The following is a 16,446-nucleotide window of genomic DNA, read 5'->3' as shown; positions in this document are numbered from 1 at the left end:
CGCCGGCTCGGCTCCCCTACTGGGAGTTCGTTGAGCTGCTTGGATGTGAGCAACTTCACCCAATTCATAAATGTTTCTCCTCTTGAGTTTTATTCATTTATTTGCAAGAGAGAGAATGGACGCACCAGGGCCTCCAGCCACTGCAAACAAACTCCAGACACATGTGCCACCTGTGTATCTGGCTTACATGGGTCCTGGGGAATCAGACCTGGGTTCTTTAGCTTTGCAGGCAAGTGCCTTAACCACTAAGCCATCTCTCCAGCCCAAATTCTTTTTTTAAAAAAATATATTTTATTTATTTATTTAACAGAGAAAGGGGGAAAGTGAGAGAATGGGCGCTCCAGGGCCCCCCCCCCCCCCCCCCCCCCCCCCCCCCCCCCCCCCCCCGCCACTGCAAACTCCGGATGAGTGCGCCCCCTCATGCATCTGGCTAACATGGGTACTGTCCAGCCCAAATTCTTAAACTTTTCTCCCATAACTTTTAAAATTATTTTTCTGTTACCCCTATTCTAGGATTCCAGTTACATATACTTGATGCTTTGTAATTTTGTCTTGCAGTGTGATGACAATCTGTCTGTTGTTATTGTTGGTTTTTGTCAGTTTTTCTTTCTCTGCTTCAAAGTTTCTGTTGCTCTGCCTTCCCTGTTCCTTAATCTTTCCTACTGTGCCCAACTTCCGGTTAGCCTCGCTGTGATTTCTGCATCTCAGATATTATGACTGCACAGCCCGTGGCCGCCCTGAGGCTCACTGACCTTGCTGGGGGCGCTCAAACCTCAGGGCCTCCCCAGTAGTGCACCACAATAGACAAATGATCCGCTCCAGTCTAGCTTGGTGAGCCACTGAGTTCACTGCGCTTGTGGGAGCATGAATTGGGGGGGGCAATTGGAGGAACCTGGGCGATCTTCAAAAGTCTTAGAATGGATGACAGCTGCCCCATAGCTGCTGCATTCATTAACTTCTTGTTGCTGGGACAAAATGCCTGACAAAAATCAGTTTAAGGTGGTCTGGAGACATAGCTCAGTAGTTAAGGCACTTTCCTGTAAAGCCTAATGACAGGAGTTCAGTTCCCCAGTACCCACATAAAACCAGATGAACAAGTTGGCATATGTGTCTGGAATTCATTTGCAGTGGCTAGAGGCCTTGGTGTGCCCATTCTCCCTACCCCCTTCTGCCTCTTTCTTTCTCAAATAAATAAATAAAATATTTCTAAATATATTTTATTTTTATTTGAGGGAGAGAATGAGGCAGAGGAAGAGAGAGAGAGAGAAAAAAAAAACAGAGAAAAAAATGGGTGCACCAGAGCCTCCAGCCACTATACAGGAATTCCAGGTGTGTGCACCACCTTGTGCATTTGGCTTAAGTGGGTCTTGGGGAATTGAACCAAGGTCCTTTGGCTTTGCAGGCAAATGCCTTAACCATTAAGCCATCTCTCCAGCCCCGATAAAAATTTTAAAAAAATCAGTTTAATGGTGAGTTTTCCCAGGCCCAGCTGTGCCAGCAGAGGGGAGGGCCCCCCAGCCCTTACTCTCTACCTGAGTTCTTTATCCCCTCAGCTCCACACATGGCAGGAGCTCTTTGGACTTTCGTTTCTCTCTCTTCCTTCCGCTGTTTCCCCTCCACGTGGGATCTCTAGCCACATGGACACGTCCCTCAATAAATAGCCAGGCATGGTGGCACACTCCTTTAATTCCAGCACTCAGGAGGGTCATCATGAGTTCAAGGCCACCCTGACACTACATAGTGAATTTCAGGTCAACTTGGGCTAAAGTGAGAGACCCTACCTTGAAAAACATACATACATACATACATACATACATACATACATACATATATACATATACATATACATATACATATATATGTCTCACACATATAATAATTTAATAGTTTAAAAAATCAGTTTAAGGAGGAAGGGTTTATTTCAGTTTCCAGTCCATCACGGCAAGGAAGACGTGGTGCCAGGAGCTTGAAGCAGCTGGTCACATGCAGTCCGAGCTGAGAGACGAGTCGTGGTGCTTGGTCAGCTCTCCTTTTCACACAGCTCAGGACCCCAGCCCACAGGGCAGTGCTCCCAACTGTTAGAGTAGGTCTCCCCATCTCAATTAATCTAATCAAGATATTTCCCCATGGGCATGTGTGTACAGGCTGACCTAGGCTACATAATTCTGCACAGGGGATTCAAGGTCCAGTCAAGTTGATGGTCAGTATAAGCCATCACAGGTGCAGAGATAGAGTCTCCCTTCAGTTAACCTTCCGCACACCATATACCCATAGTGACAGCTGGGCGGGGCCACAGGAGGGAGGGGTGGCTGAAGGCCCTCCCTTGAGGGAATGGCACTTGCCTGCAAAGCCTGACAACCCATGTTCAGTTCCCCAGCACCCACACAAAGCCAGATGCACAAAGAGGCACATGCATCTGGAGTTTGTTTGCCATGGCTAGAGACCCTGAGGTACCCATTCTCTCTATATCTGCCTCTTTCTCTCACACATAAATAAATAAAATAGTTTTTGAAAAAGTAAGTACTTGCCAGGCGTGGTGGCACATACCTTTAATCCCAGCACTCGGGAGGCAGAGGTAGGAGGATCGCTGAGAGTTCGAGACCACCCTGAGACTACATAGTGGAATTCCAGTTAAGCCTGAGCCAGCATGAGACCCTACCTCAAAAAACCAAAACCCACAAAAAAAAAAAAAAGAAAAAGAAAAAAAGGAAAAAAGAAAAGCACTTAATAAAAGGACATTACTGACACTCTGGAAAGATATCAGCATTTTGGGAGCTGGGCAATAGCTCTGTCTGGTGGACAAGTCACAATAAGAGGTGTATAAAGTCATCCTTGTGTGGGTGGAACTTTTCAGTAATGCAGTTGTTTTGGGGTCACCCACACTCTTGTAGCTAAGCCCCAATATACTCCTCATTCAGTAGCTTTCCTTAGCTTCCCATTCATTTTCGCAATGATGACCCCCCAACCAAATACTCTCCTTGCCAATATGATTGCATCAGCACATCTATGCTACTGCAATGTCAGAACTTCTAAGAAATCCAGCATCGACCTTCAAACAGTGACCATATCAGAAACAAAATGCTCGGCTCTTTGTTTGAGTTGAACCATTTCAGGAAAGCTAAGTGTGGACCAAGATTGGACATGTCTTCTGATCTTCCCTGGAAGCCAGGAAATATCTTTTCCTCCTTCCTCATCAAGTGGTTTTGCACATGGTGGGGCCCAGGTGGAGCAGCTCTAGAGAGCACTGGCCTTGAGATTCAGCCTGTACAGAAAGGGCTTAGGGATCGTAGAGGTCTGACTGCCCACGACCTTATACGTTAAACAGGATGAAGGGTGAGCACCGGAGGCTGCTGTTGACATGGTCTAGTGATGAAATGGCAATCCTATGCAATCTACGTCTCTGTAGCCTCCGACCATCCCCTGGGCCGATGGAGGCACAGGCCAGTGTGGCGCACACTGGGAGCTTGGTTCCTTCGCAGACTCTCAGAATGTCCTTAAGGTGACTCCAACTTCCCATTCCTCACCCTGACCTCTGGATCTTTTAGTGGGTCTTGTGACTTAGTTACTGTGCTTGCTCAGAAGTGAAAGCTGCCTTTGAGCACCCCAGGCGGGGGTGGGGGGGAGAACATTTAGGGGAGAAGTGTGAAAAACACACACTGCCACATCACCACCCCTGCTACCACACCACACCAAATCCCATCACATACCCTAGCAAGGAACAAATGTTTCTAAAGGAGTATCTTTTAAACCCACTTAATAGCACTCACAGTTGCTACTAGATCCCAGGGAATCTGCCTGGATGGCAGTGTGATGCCCACTGTTCCGGTCATGGAAAAATAAGCTTTGGCTGTGTGCAGCCATGGGTGTGCTGAGAGGATAGCTGGCTGGCACCTGCCTGGCCTTTGCTTATAAGGTGAGAAAGAGAAGCACTTCCCATGTGCCAAGAGGCATTTGGCAGCCATCCCTTCCTTTTCCAAAGTTACTGGTCATGGGCCTGACAGGTTGTTAGGAATGCATGGCCAAGGACAGGTCCAGGGGGCCTTGGCAGCTGCCCCAAGTGTTCAGTGCAGTTGAAACCAATGTCACGCTTCAGTGAAGCTGTTGGAAGCTTTACACTAGCTTGACCAAGACTGACAACTGCCAGTTTGCTGTTAAATATAGAAAGATGAAACTGCAGGGTCTCACCCACCCCGCCCCGCCCCTCCCCTCCTGCCTGACCACGCGGTCTACGGACGACAGCAGCGCGCCATGACTTTGCTGCTTATAGGAGTCTAGTGGGGGGATTAACTTATTTCTACGTTATTTAGAATAAGACTGATTGTGTCTTTCCTTGGCATTGCTTTCAAATGTATTTTACCCTGTTTTAAGATTCCTTTCTTTTATTGGAGAGAGCTTGAACACACCAGGGGCTCTTGCTGCTGTACATGAAAAACAAACACATGTGCTACTACTTTGTGCATCTGTCTTTACAAGCAAGTGCCTGTAACTGCTAAGCCAGCTTCCTAACCCTTTCACCCTCCTTTAGAATAAAAATGTAATTTTTTAAAGAGCAGAAGCATGCAGAATGAACAAAATGTAAGATCAGATATGAACTCATTTTTTTTTTCTAATTTTGAATGTGGCAAAAATGTAGAAAAATATGAAACCTTGTTTCCTTGGTTTTTCTCTTCCTCTGGGACTAAAACTAAGTTTTATGTATTTGTTTATTACTTATGTTCTACTTCTCTTCCTCAAGAAAGAAACTGACTGGCCCAGATTAAAATGGGGCATCAGTGCCATTGGTCAAGTATAGCTTAACCCATACTCACAGAAGGGTTGAAATGGTTTCTTTACTTGCTGAATTCAGTCTACAATCAGGCTTGAGTTCAAATCTCAAATCTTAAATCCCAGGTCTTTGTAGTAAGAATACAAGAAAATTCTTATGGCATGCCTGTTTGAAGCAAAACTCCCTAACAACCCTGAACTTTTATTTCTGCATACACTGAAGTTAGGCACAAGGTTTGTAATGTAGTTGTAGGTATGATGGCTGGCATAAAAATCGATTAAAGCCCTTGTTAACATCTAACGTCTATTCCTAAGAGCAGGTAATTTCGTTAACTTATAAAGGCATAGTAGCACATATACCTATTGACAGAAAATTCCACACATGGGAACTGTCTTGTGTGCACAATGATACATGCACAAATCATTCACTGTGTCTCTATAAAAAGAACCTGTAAATGACCTAAACATCCGCTGGTAAGGAACAGCCCAAGCAACACAAGGCACAGCTGGTGGAGCCTGTGATTCGCATGAGCAGAAGCGCTCTCTCTTGAACATATGCTGCTGGGATGAGGGCGCAGCTCAGTGGTACAGTGTTTGCCCAGCATGTGCAAGAGGGCTGTGGGTTTGATTTTCAGCACCATTAAAAAAAAAAAAATACTATCTACGTAATTCAGTGATTATCATCAATAACCAACATTAGTGATAATCTGCCCTCAGGGGAGGAAACCTGAATCAAGGACCTAGGAAGGAAAACTAACTTTTCACTCTCCTTAAGATGCTAAGCTGTGTGCTTCTAGTAATTAATTTTTTTTTTTTTGTAAAAGAAATAAAGGCATAGTAGCATTTCTGAATGAAAACACTTCATGAGTTTGCATGCAGGCACCCTGCAACAAGCAAAATATGTATACAAAAGCCATTTTAAAATTCAGGTTGCTCTCTCTTATTAAACTGGGTAAAAATGACCATTGGCTCAGTTTATACTGTACTGAAAGGGTAAATTTCTGTTTTTGACCCTTGCCCTTTTCTAAAGGAAGAAATGATCGTGTATGCAAAGTTTCACTTAAGCTGACAGTAAAAAGTTCAATAAAGGAGGAGAAAGAAGACACCAGTAAGACACAAATGTTTATGTGATTTTCGCCATTACAACCAGACTTCAGGAAGCTCCCGAGTGTTAGTTACATGGATGCCATCAAGATCAAAACAAGAGAAACAAACGTGACAGGTAACATGAAGAGCGCCAGAGCCCAGTGCGCACACCCACGGTAGCCCATGCTGCTTCCCTGCTTCCACCGCCAAGCTTAGCCCCCCACCCCCGCGCCTTGCTTCCGCTGGCCCTAACCTGCTGGCCTAGGGCGCTCAGGCCTCGTCCTCGCCCTCCTCCTCCTCGAACTCGCCCTGCTCGTCGGCCGTGGCGTCCTGGTACTGCTGGTACTCGGACACCAGGTCGTTCATGTTGCTCTCGGCCTCGGTGAACTCCATCTCGTCCATGCCCTCGCCCGTGTACCAGTGCAGGAAGGCCTTGCGCCGGAACATGGCCGTGAACTGCTCCGAGATGCGCTTGAACAGCTCCTGGATGGCCGTGCTGTTGCCGATGAAGGTGGCCGACATCTTGAGGCCCCGGGGCGGGATGTCGCACACGGCCGTCTTCACGTTGTTGGGGATCCACTCCACGAAGTAGCTGCTGTTCTTGTTCTGCACGTTGAGCATCTGCTCGTCCACCTCCTTCATGGACATGCGGCCCCGGAAGATGGCGGCCACCGTCAGGTAGCGGCCGTGGCGCGGGTCGCACGCGGCCATCATGTTCTTGGAGTCGAACATCTGCTGCGTGAGCTCGGGCACGGTCAGCGCCCGGTACTGCTGGCTGCCCCGGCTGGTCAGCGGCGCGAAACCGGGCATGAAGAAGTGCAGGCGCGGGAAGGGCACCATGTTCACGGCCAGCTTGCGCAGGTCTGCGTTCAGCTGGCCCGGGAAGCGCAGGCAGGTGGTCACCCCGCTCATGGTGGCCGACACCAGGTGGTTGAGGTCCCCGTAGGTGGGGGTGGTCAGCTTGAGCGTGCGGAAGCAGATGTCATACAGGGCCTCGTTGTCGATGCAGTAGGTCTCGTCGGTGTTCTCCACCAGCTGGTGCACGGAGAGGGTGGCGTTGTAGGGCTCGACCACAGTGTCAGAGACCTTGGGCGAGGGCATGACACTGAAGGTGTTCATGATGCGGTCGGGGTACTCTTCCCGGATCTTGCTGATGAGCAGGGTGCCCATGCCAGAGCCAGTGCCACCCCCCAGCGAGTGGGTGAGCTGGAAGCCCTGCAGACAGTCACAGCTTTCTGACTCCTTCCTCACCACGTCCAGGACAGAGTCCACCAGCTCGGCGCCCTCTGTGTAGTGGCCCTTGGCCCAGTTGTTTCCGGCACCACTCTGGCCTGCATGTAGGAGAAGGAATTCTTAAGTCAGAAGTGATTGGATTTTAACTTAAGCCCTTTAATGCAGATCAATGAGTCACTGTCCAGATATGTCATTGCTGGTTATCATCCCATAGCCAGAGATATTGTTTAAAAAATTGTAAGAAAACAGGTGTAATAATCACATAAACATAAAATTTAAAGAATTTTGGCACTGGAGAGATGACTTAGTGGTTAAGGTGCTTGCCTGTGAGGCCTAAGGACCCAGGTTCAATTCCCCAGAACCCACATAAAGCCAGATGCACAAAGCGGCACATGCATCTGGAGTTCATTTGCAGTGGCTAGAGGCTCTGGTGTGCCCATTCTCTCTCTAATATATCAATAAGATTTAAAAAAGATATTAAAAAAAAAGAATTCTGCTCCAGGTCAGTCTGGGCTAGAGTGAGACCCTACCTCAAAGAAGCAAAAACAAAAATAAAATTCTGAAAACTGAAAGCATTTAACTGGGTGTGGTGGTACAAGCCTTTAGTCCCAGCACTCTGGAGGCTGAAACTGAAGGATCACCATGATCCAAGACCAGCTTGGGCTACACAGTAAGTTTCAGGTTACCTATGGACTACAGTGAGAGACCCTACTTAAAAAACAAAAACCTGGCTGGGTGTGTTTGTGCACGACTTTAATCCTAGCAATCAAGTAGCAGAGCTAGGAGAATTGCAGTGAGTTCAAGGCCACCCTGAGACTACATAGTGAACTGCAGCTCAGCCTGGGCTAGAGTGTGATCCTACCTTGCGGTGGGGGGGGGGGGAGAGATATTTGATCATGCCATTATAAATGAAGAAGCCTGGCACACAGGCTGTGAGAAAGCGAGAAGCTAAGCCTGTGTTAAGGCTCTGCTGGCACACATCTGGATGTTAATTATGCCCTCTCTGCCAGTCACACTTCTCCATCCCATGTGCCACTGGAAAATGATCGCTTGTGGCTCCCTGCCCTCAGCTATGTCACACACTCACCAAAGACGAAGTTGTCTGGCCTGAAGATCTGGCCGAATGGTCCTGACCTCACTGAGTCCATGGTACCAGGCTCCAGGTCCACCAGGATGGCCCTGGGTACGTATTTGTTACCTGCAAGGAACAAAAGCTGGCTTGGCTCCACAGACAAAGCTTTGTAAAGAAAGGCTTAGTACAATTGGTGGTAATGCTGCCCTCAAACAAAGGAGGGCTCATAACCAGGTTTTCAAAGGGTTTGGTTGGCACAGAGAAGCCCACCTCACTGAACAAGTGGACTTACTAAAGTTACAGACCACCCTTCCCTAGGATGAATGGGAAGGAAGAGAAGGGAGGAATCCAAGATGTGTGTGAGGGTGGGGATTCGGGGGTGATTAAAGATAATTACCAGTAGCTTCATTGTAGTACACATTGATTCTCTCCAGCTGCAAGTCACTGTCTCCATGGTAACTGCCAGTGGGGTCGATGCCATGCTCGTCACTGATGACCTCCCAAAACTGAGGCAGAAAATGGCTGCATTTTGCCATGCATGCATATGACACCCCTCAACCCCCACTGGCACTGAGAAGTCCCGACTCGGTTCTGACAACCCAGCATTTCAGAATGAGCGACATGACCCGAGCGTAACCTTAAGGCATATTACAGGGTCAGAAAATTAACTGGTCGTTTGCCCGGCCAACAGCTGCTCGCAGCGAGGGGCAGGGATCTGCGCGGAGGTATCGGCCCCTCCCTGGGACTGCGGGTCACCCGAGCACAGACAGGGACCCCCGGAAGGGGGGCGGGCGGGGAATAATAGGGAGAGGCGAGGGAGCTGTTTTACATGGTTTTACATTCAAGGCACGTTCGGCGACGGCCAGGCAGTCGCTCCCCTCCCCCCGCTGCTCGCCTCGTGTTCCAGCGAGTAAAATCAATTCTCCCCGCGCCCGGAACGCACCCGAGGATCCGCGCGCGCGGCCGCACAGACACCCTCGCGTCTTACGCGGGCACGCGTGGCGATCGGGGAGGACGGCAGGCCGACGGGCACCCAGATTACAAAGGGATGGCAGCAAAAAGATGACCGAGCGCCCCCTCCCTTAAAGTCGCCTCCGAGCCCACGCCCTCCTGGGTTACACAAAGCAGATGGCGAGGCCTGAGCCCGCCCAGGACCTCGCGGCGCCCGCCCGGGACCCCCACGGGGCGCTCAGCTCACGTCCCCGGCCGCGAGCCCACCTTGGCTCCGATCTGGTTGCCGCACTGGCCGGCCTGGATGTGCACGATCTCGCGCATGGTGCCTGGCTAGCTTCTTCTTGGCTCGGGTCTGTGTCCGTGGGTCTGCCGATCCTCCCCCTTCCACACCCACTGCGGGGCTGCCACAAACGCGCTCCGGAACCGACGGGGTGGGGATGAGAGCGACAGCCGGGTGGGCTCGGCCTTTTATGTAGAGGAGGTGGGGAGGACTGAGAAGGCCACGCCCCCAACCCGAGCCCCCCAGTCCCCTTCGTGCTGACGTAATGCTCCGAGCCCTAGGGATGGTCCATAGGGCTGGACTATGGGCCTGTGGCCAATCAGCGTGGACGTGGAGACCGGGCGATGGGTGGGGGTTCTGGGAGAAGGATAGGGTGAGAGCTTTGTCTAGGGTTGGCGAACGTGGAAGCTGAGTGTGGGGGACTTGGGCGGGTGGGGGCAAGAAGAGAGAGAGCCACAATGTGGCGAAGCGGGGGTGGGGGAGGACTCGTGCCGTAGGCCCGGGGAGGCACAGTGCTGGCATGGATGGGTGGGAGGGGTACTGGAGCAGGTGCAGAGGCCTGCGGTGCCAGCAGGTGAGGAGGATTGAGGTACCGCTGTCCTCCCACGCCACCAGGGTTCGTCAAGCCACCGCACCTGATAAGACCACCGCCCCTTTCCTCATCCCTGGAGGCCAACAACTGTCCAGGCGCTTACGTCCGTGGCATAGAGCCTCAGGGGAAGACAGGTGACTTCCGATGGAAGTCGTGTGTAATTAGGCTGTTGGACTCCAAAGGATAGTGGCTTTCTGGACAGCCGTGGCCCAAAAGCATCCGGCTGCCCTGCACCATGACAGCTAGCCTATTTTCAGCACAGTCTATTCTCGCCTTTGTCTTGGTCCAGTCTCTGGTTCTTGGGTTGAGACGGCTCTGCTCAGGGGGGTGGGAAGACCTGTGCGCCCCGCCCCGCCCTGCCCCGCCTGCCCCCTCCCTCTAAGAGCGCACATCGTCCAGGCTGGCACCACTCTGAGACTGGCTTTTGTTCCTCCTGAGGGATGGAGTGGGTGTGGCAGGCAGCGCAGCTCGGACTGTCCCGCGGGCAGAGTTAGGATGGAAACCTGGCGGGGGGCGGGCTTGTCGGAGGAACAAAGAGTTCACAAAGGCGTGGGATGTGCTCCGCAACTGAGCATTTAAACCCGTCGCCAGGCGCTGTCCTTCCCGGGATTCGGTTCAGGTTCATCTGTGGTCAAGAAGGGTGTGGATTCCAGGAGCAGTCAATGGCCCCTGCGGATTCTTTATAACCCTTTGCTGCGGCCACGAGGACCCATCCTGGGTGTGAGGATGGAGAAGGGGACACGCCTAGGAGCTGCCGCGGCGCGCTCACACCGGCGCGTGCGCAGACGCGGAACACCCGCATGCGTCAAGCCCGCATCGTCTAGGTACTCCAGAAAGGAGCTGATCCTTTTGTCACCATCCGTGCGCGTGTGTAGTGGCTAAACCTGTTTGCGACACGGCGGGGGGCGGGGGTGGTGAAGAGGGCGCAGAACCCATTCCCTGCAATCCCGTGGTTGCAGCGCGCAGGCCCCACCTGAGACTAGTGGTTTGCGAGGTGACATGACCCCCATTCGCTCTCTGGTGATGGAGGTCCGGTGACCCCCGGTCCTGCAGCGAGCTGAGCTCGCAGCTGTTGAGAGAGAACCATCCGCAGACTGTCATCGCCTCTCCTTTCCACTGGGGAGTTAAACTCAATCCTAGTGTTCACAGAGTAGTATCCAGAACAAAAGCCCAGCCACCCCCAAAGGAGCCAGGGTGCCCAGCAGCTGCAGATCCCCCGGGCCAGGGTGGGGTCTGGAGACTGTCAGAGCATCAGTAGACACGCACACATGTCCACCCCGCCCCCATTATCTAATCGGATTCTACAGATGCCGAGGCGTCCAGAGCGAACGCTTCTCAAGGTCACGCAGCGAGATGAAGACGGGGCTCGGGCTGGAATCCTGTCTCCCGCACTCCCCAGGTCTTGAGGCGGGCGCCCGCGTCCCCCGCAAGAAGGCCCCGAGCAGGTGGCGGCGGCGGGCTTGGGCTGCGCGGGCACTGGGGAGGGTTTCGCGGCTCGAGCCGAGCACCAGCCTCGCCCCGGGGCCCCGGGCTCAGCTGCGAGAAACCCGAGCCGCCTCCCTCTCCTCACGGCGTCCCAGCTCAGCTTCGGTTTCAGAAAGCCCCATCTTCGCCGAGTGCCAGGAACACGCGAGGGCAGATTGCTTAGATGAAAGGACCCTTTGCTCTCGGGTTTCTTTTAATGGAGGGCGGCTGCGATAGAGTAGCTGGAAATCATCCTAAAAGGTCAGACGCCCCGGGGTATCCAGCCTGTGGCCCTGATCTTGGCTTTCCTTTCTTGCTACATTGTCACCCACCCAGAGCTTTCCACACCCTACTCCGCTCGCTCTTGGAAGTAGGCTGCTATATATTTTTAAAACTGCACAAGGAGCTGCTTTTTGTGTTGAGAGGTGGGTAACACCCACTGTTTTCCCTAACGGCTTTCCATTCATCTAGCTTTTTTGTGTTGTTGTTTTTCGAGGTAGGGTCTCACTCTAGTCCAGGCTGATTTGGAATTCACTATGTAGTCTCAGGGTAGCCTCGAACTCACGAAGATCCTCCTACCTCTTTGCCTCGGGAGTGCTGGGATTAAAGGCGTGAGCTACCACACCCAGTTTAGCTGTTTTTTTTTTTAATTAACCTAATTTCATGTAACTCAAAGGAAAAGCTGCAAGTAATCAAAAGGAAAACTTGTTCTCAGTGTCCAGCATTTCTTCCTGCATTTCCTCTCAGTTTAGGCCATTGTGTAGCAGACACGAAGCTCTTAGGACGATATATGTTATGATTAATTTTTTTTCAAGGTAGGGTCTCGCTCTAGACCTGGAATTCACTATGTGGTCTCACGGTGGCCTCAAACTCACTTTGTTCCTCCTACCTCTGCTTTCCGAGTGCTGGGATTAAAGGCAAATGCCACCACGTCTGCTCATACCAGTTAATTTTCATGATATAATGATATATTTACATTTATTTTTTTCTGCTTCCAGAGACAATTGCAGAAATATTGGTATACACCCCACCCCAACATCTGTTTTATGTACAGCTGATTTTAGGGCTGGATGAGGAAGGTGGACCTTGAACTGTGAAAACTGTATGTGCTTTTATAATTTTCAGGTAAGTTTCTATGGCAAATCCTCAATTGAGCATTTATCTTGACACACAGCGTCACTGCTTTAAACAACCGAAGAAACCCGATGGAAAGGGGAGTTGAGGCACAGGAGGTTTTGGAAGCATTATTTTCTTAACGCAACATGTATTTTGACATATCTATTGAAATCACAGAAAATTTAGTTAGCATTTTCGCCCAAAGCTAGCCAGCATTCACTGCTTAAAGCTCAGCCCGCCACTCCCGCAGACTAGATGCACGCGGTTTCCTAGGCAACCCGCACTTTGCCAATGAATGAAAAGGAATTGAAAGAGACTGCCAAGACTGCACATTGTGATTCCTCACCACTCCCTCTCTCTTCCAATGTTCTCCAGCTAGAAATATTGGAAAGTTACCAACCCTAACATTTATGTGAGGAGTATGAGATGCCGGGAGAACCGGGGCTGGAAGAGGTCGCATCCCCCTGCAGTAGCTGCGGGGAGGGGCCCTCAGGGTCTGCTGTTGCTCAGCTGGGCACGTCCCACGTTTCCTTCCGCGCGGCTCCGGGCTGCCCTGCCCGGGCTCTATGATGAGAGGGCTGCGGGGGGCGGGGGTCCCAGCGCCCCTTTCCTTCCGCTGCTGCGGGGTTCTGTGGGGATCAGCTGCCGAGGGAACAAAAGGCTGGCGCAGGCAGAGGGCATCCAGGGGGCGAGGATGCTGCCCGGAGGCGCGGGCACGTTGGCTCTTTGTTCCGCATGGAGGTGGCCGGTGTTCTCCCATGGCCAGCACTCATGAATTTGGATTAAGATGGCCTCGGTCCAGTCGGAGGGCGCTGAGCTTTCCTCGGAAGAGGGCGACAGGGCAAGTAGAGCACCTAGCTTCCTCGGGCACCCCCTTTCGTAGGCAGCCTCCCCTCCCCTATGCTAGCAGGGAATTTGAGATTCGCAGGCAGCGTGTGGAGGACGGTTCACGACGACTTACTGTGTGTAGCCTGGGTTAAGGGCGCTTTCATGGTACAGTCAGCCTGGGAAGAAAATGACACCCAGAAAGTACTCAAAGGGAAGCTTTCTAAACCACAGACAGCTTGTCCCTCCAAGGTGCTGACTGTGACAGCACAGGCTTGTAGATGAACATTGAGCCCCCGTGCCAACGACGCCGGGCACAGCAGAGAGCGTGGGGAGCCATTTTGAGCGCGAGGCGGAGTGCTGGGGTCTCCTTGCTGCCTTGCACACGAGCAACCGCTCTACCAGCTGCTGCTGCTTGGCAATGTCTCCAGAGCTAACCATGTCTCTGCAAAATCTGCCCCAGACCCTTGCTTGTTTTTCATTTTTTATTTTTATGTTTTTTAATTTTTTTTCGAGGTAGAGTCTCACTCTAGCTTAGGGTGGCCTCGAACTCACAGTGATTCCCCTACCTCTGCCTCCCGAGTGCTGGGATTAAAGGCGTGTGTCACCACACCTGGCTTTTTGCTTGCTATTTAAATAAAACCAGAATATGTGTTCCAATGGGTGCACACACACCCTCACCCCCACCCCCTCCCACACACACCTGCTGTTTGCTCTGGCAAGCATATACTGAGACCTCACTGCAAAATGAATTTCTTTCAGCTCTACTTGCCCTGTCTACTTGGTGACCACCAGATGATATTCGCAGCACATTTTCAAAAGAACATTCCATTAAAAGATCTGCTAAGGAGAACTCACTGCCTCTTTCAAAATAGCCCAGAGAAAAGGAAATGTAACAAAAGGCTTAGTCTCACTTATGTTCAAAAGCATTGAAAACAGAGCCCCAGCAGGCTATTTGTCCACTCGTGTCCACAGGAGCAGAATTCACAGAACCAAAAGGTGGAAGCCCCCCAAGTGGCCAGGCCTGGATAAATGGAGAAGTGGCCCGGTCTCTATATGCAGGGAGAAGTGCCCCGACCTTCAAAAGAGGAGGTCCTGACACGCATGCAACATGGGTGAGTTCTAAGGACACCATGTTAAGAAGCTGAGCCATGGCAGTTAGACCATGCTGTATGGTTGCATTCGCGTTGTAGCGTCCACAGAAGTCAAGTTCATGGGGGCAATGCAGAGTGAAGGTTGTCAGGGGCTGCAAAAGGGGGTGGGGAACTATTCATGACTACAGAGCTTCAGTTTTGCAAGACAGAGGAGTTGTGCAGCTGAGATGGTGAAGCTTGTTCAACCATGTCACCCCTTGGCATCTGAGGGGAACTGGTTCCTATATGTCACTGTGCACCTTACTGGATCCCAAAACCTGTAGATGCTCAAGTCTCTCCTGCCCCTCCACCCCACAGTAGGGTCTCACTCTAGCTCAGGCTGACCTGGAATTCACTATGTAGTTTCAGGGTGGCTTCGAACTCTCTGCAATCCTCCGATCTCTGCCTCCTAAATGCTGGGATTAAAGGCATGCACCACCACGCTCAAGTTTCAAGTCTTTAAAAAAATATATTTAAGAGAGAGAAATAAGCAAATATATATATATATATATATATGTATATATATATATATATATATATATCTCGAGAGAAAGAGAAAGAGAATGGGTGTGCCAATGCCTCTAGCCACTGCAAACAAACTCTAGACATATGAGCCATCTTGTGCATCTGGTTTATGTAGGTACTGGGGAATCAACCCTGGGTCCTTGGGCTTTGCAGGCAAGCACCTTAACTGCTGAGCCATCTCTCCAGCCTTCAAGTCTTTTATACACATGGGGTCAGGGGAGAGCTGGGGAGATGGCTGAGCAGTTAAAACACTTGAAGCAGAGCCAGCTGACAGAAGTTCAATTCCCAGTTCCCCGTATAAGCCGGACACAAAATGTAGAGCCAATGTCTGGCATTTGTAGCAGAAAGAGGCCCTGGTACATCCACGCATGTGCATGCATGCACAAACACACACACACACATACAAATTTAAATGTTATAAAGCAAAATTGGGTAGTATGTGAAAAGAACCTACAAACATTTTCCTATATTCTTTAAACCATCTCAAGGTGACACAATGTTTAGTAAAATACGGAGTTGTCAATAGTCGCTTAGGGAATGATGACAGGGCCAACTCTGGATATGTTCAGCACAGACATAATTCATGAAAACACAAGGCAAAATACATATGGGTAAATGTTTGCCACATTCATCATCAACATAAAGTAGCCAGTGAGGGGTCATTTGGCACAACATTTGGCCAAATTTCTGCTAGAAAAGTTAAAGAAAGAACCATGAAGCCAAAGGTCAATATACTCATGAGCTCTGTGCAGAGAAATACATGGTTTTGAAAAAGAGGCAGATTTGGAGCTGGGATAAGTAGGGAGAGACATGGCAGAACAGCTGCAGAGGAAGTGAAAACTTACCAGATGAAACTGAGCAGATGAGAAGTGAAGAAACTGAGTGAATTATGGCTAAGAGAGAGATGCTGCAAATCCCAGAGTGCCTCCCGGCAGGAAGGCTCGCGACAGCTGTTCCCTGCTCTCACTGCAGCGGAAGGATGGGTACAGCCCGCCAGCAACTTCTGGGACTTGTCGTCATGGCTTCTGGAAACGTGAAACCCCAGATGGCTGATAGAAGGGTCTCAGTGTGGTCCTGGAGGGTCTGGGACAAAATTTGCCTAGGGTATCTGTCTAGGAAGTTTAGCAATAAACCTGAGAAACCTTTCTTCCTATAATGATGGGTAATGCTTGTGTTGGAGACCCTGGACTCTGCAAATGCCCTACATGACCTCCTCAGGTAAACTGATGCCCATGGGGTCTCCCAAGCCTCCCACCTTTGTCTACCTCTGATTCCCACTGGGCTTCTTCACATGTGGAGGGTAACTACCCAAGTGACCTTCATGGGGAACAGGGGACATGTCTTCTGTCCCTGGAGAGATTGTACTTTAAAAATCTGATGATTTACTTCTGACTTGTCCCCT

General features: G+C 50.6%; 1 protein-coding gene across 1 annotated transcript; it reads right to left on the bottom strand.

Moving 5' to 3' along the window:
- Positions 1–5,873: 5,873 nt before the first annotated feature.
- Tubb2b (tubulin beta 2B class IIb) lies at positions 5,874–9,570 on the bottom strand. Its single transcript, XM_004666167.3, has 4 exons — positions 9,374–9,570; positions 8,553–8,661; positions 8,171–8,281; positions 5,874–7,181 (listed from the first exon to the last, which is right to left on the bottom strand). Exons 1-4 carry the CDS (start codon positions 9,428–9,430, stop codon positions 6,121–6,123), a joined length of 1,338 nt encoding a protein of 445 aa, XP_004666224.2. The 5' UTR covers positions 9,431–9,570; the 3' UTR covers positions 5,874–6,120.
- Between the last annotated feature and the right edge of the window lie 6,876 nt (positions 9,571–16,446).

Source organism: Jaculus jaculus, chromosome 17 (genome assembly GCF_020740685.1).
Source record: "Jaculus jaculus isolate mJacJac1 chromosome 17, mJacJac1.mat.Y.cur, whole genome shotgun sequence".
Taxonomy (NCBI): Eukaryota; Metazoa; Chordata; class Mammalia; order Rodentia; family Dipodidae; genus Jaculus; species Jaculus jaculus.
Note: the sequence above shows the minus strand (reverse complement) of the source record. Positions and strands in the feature narration are given on the sequence as shown.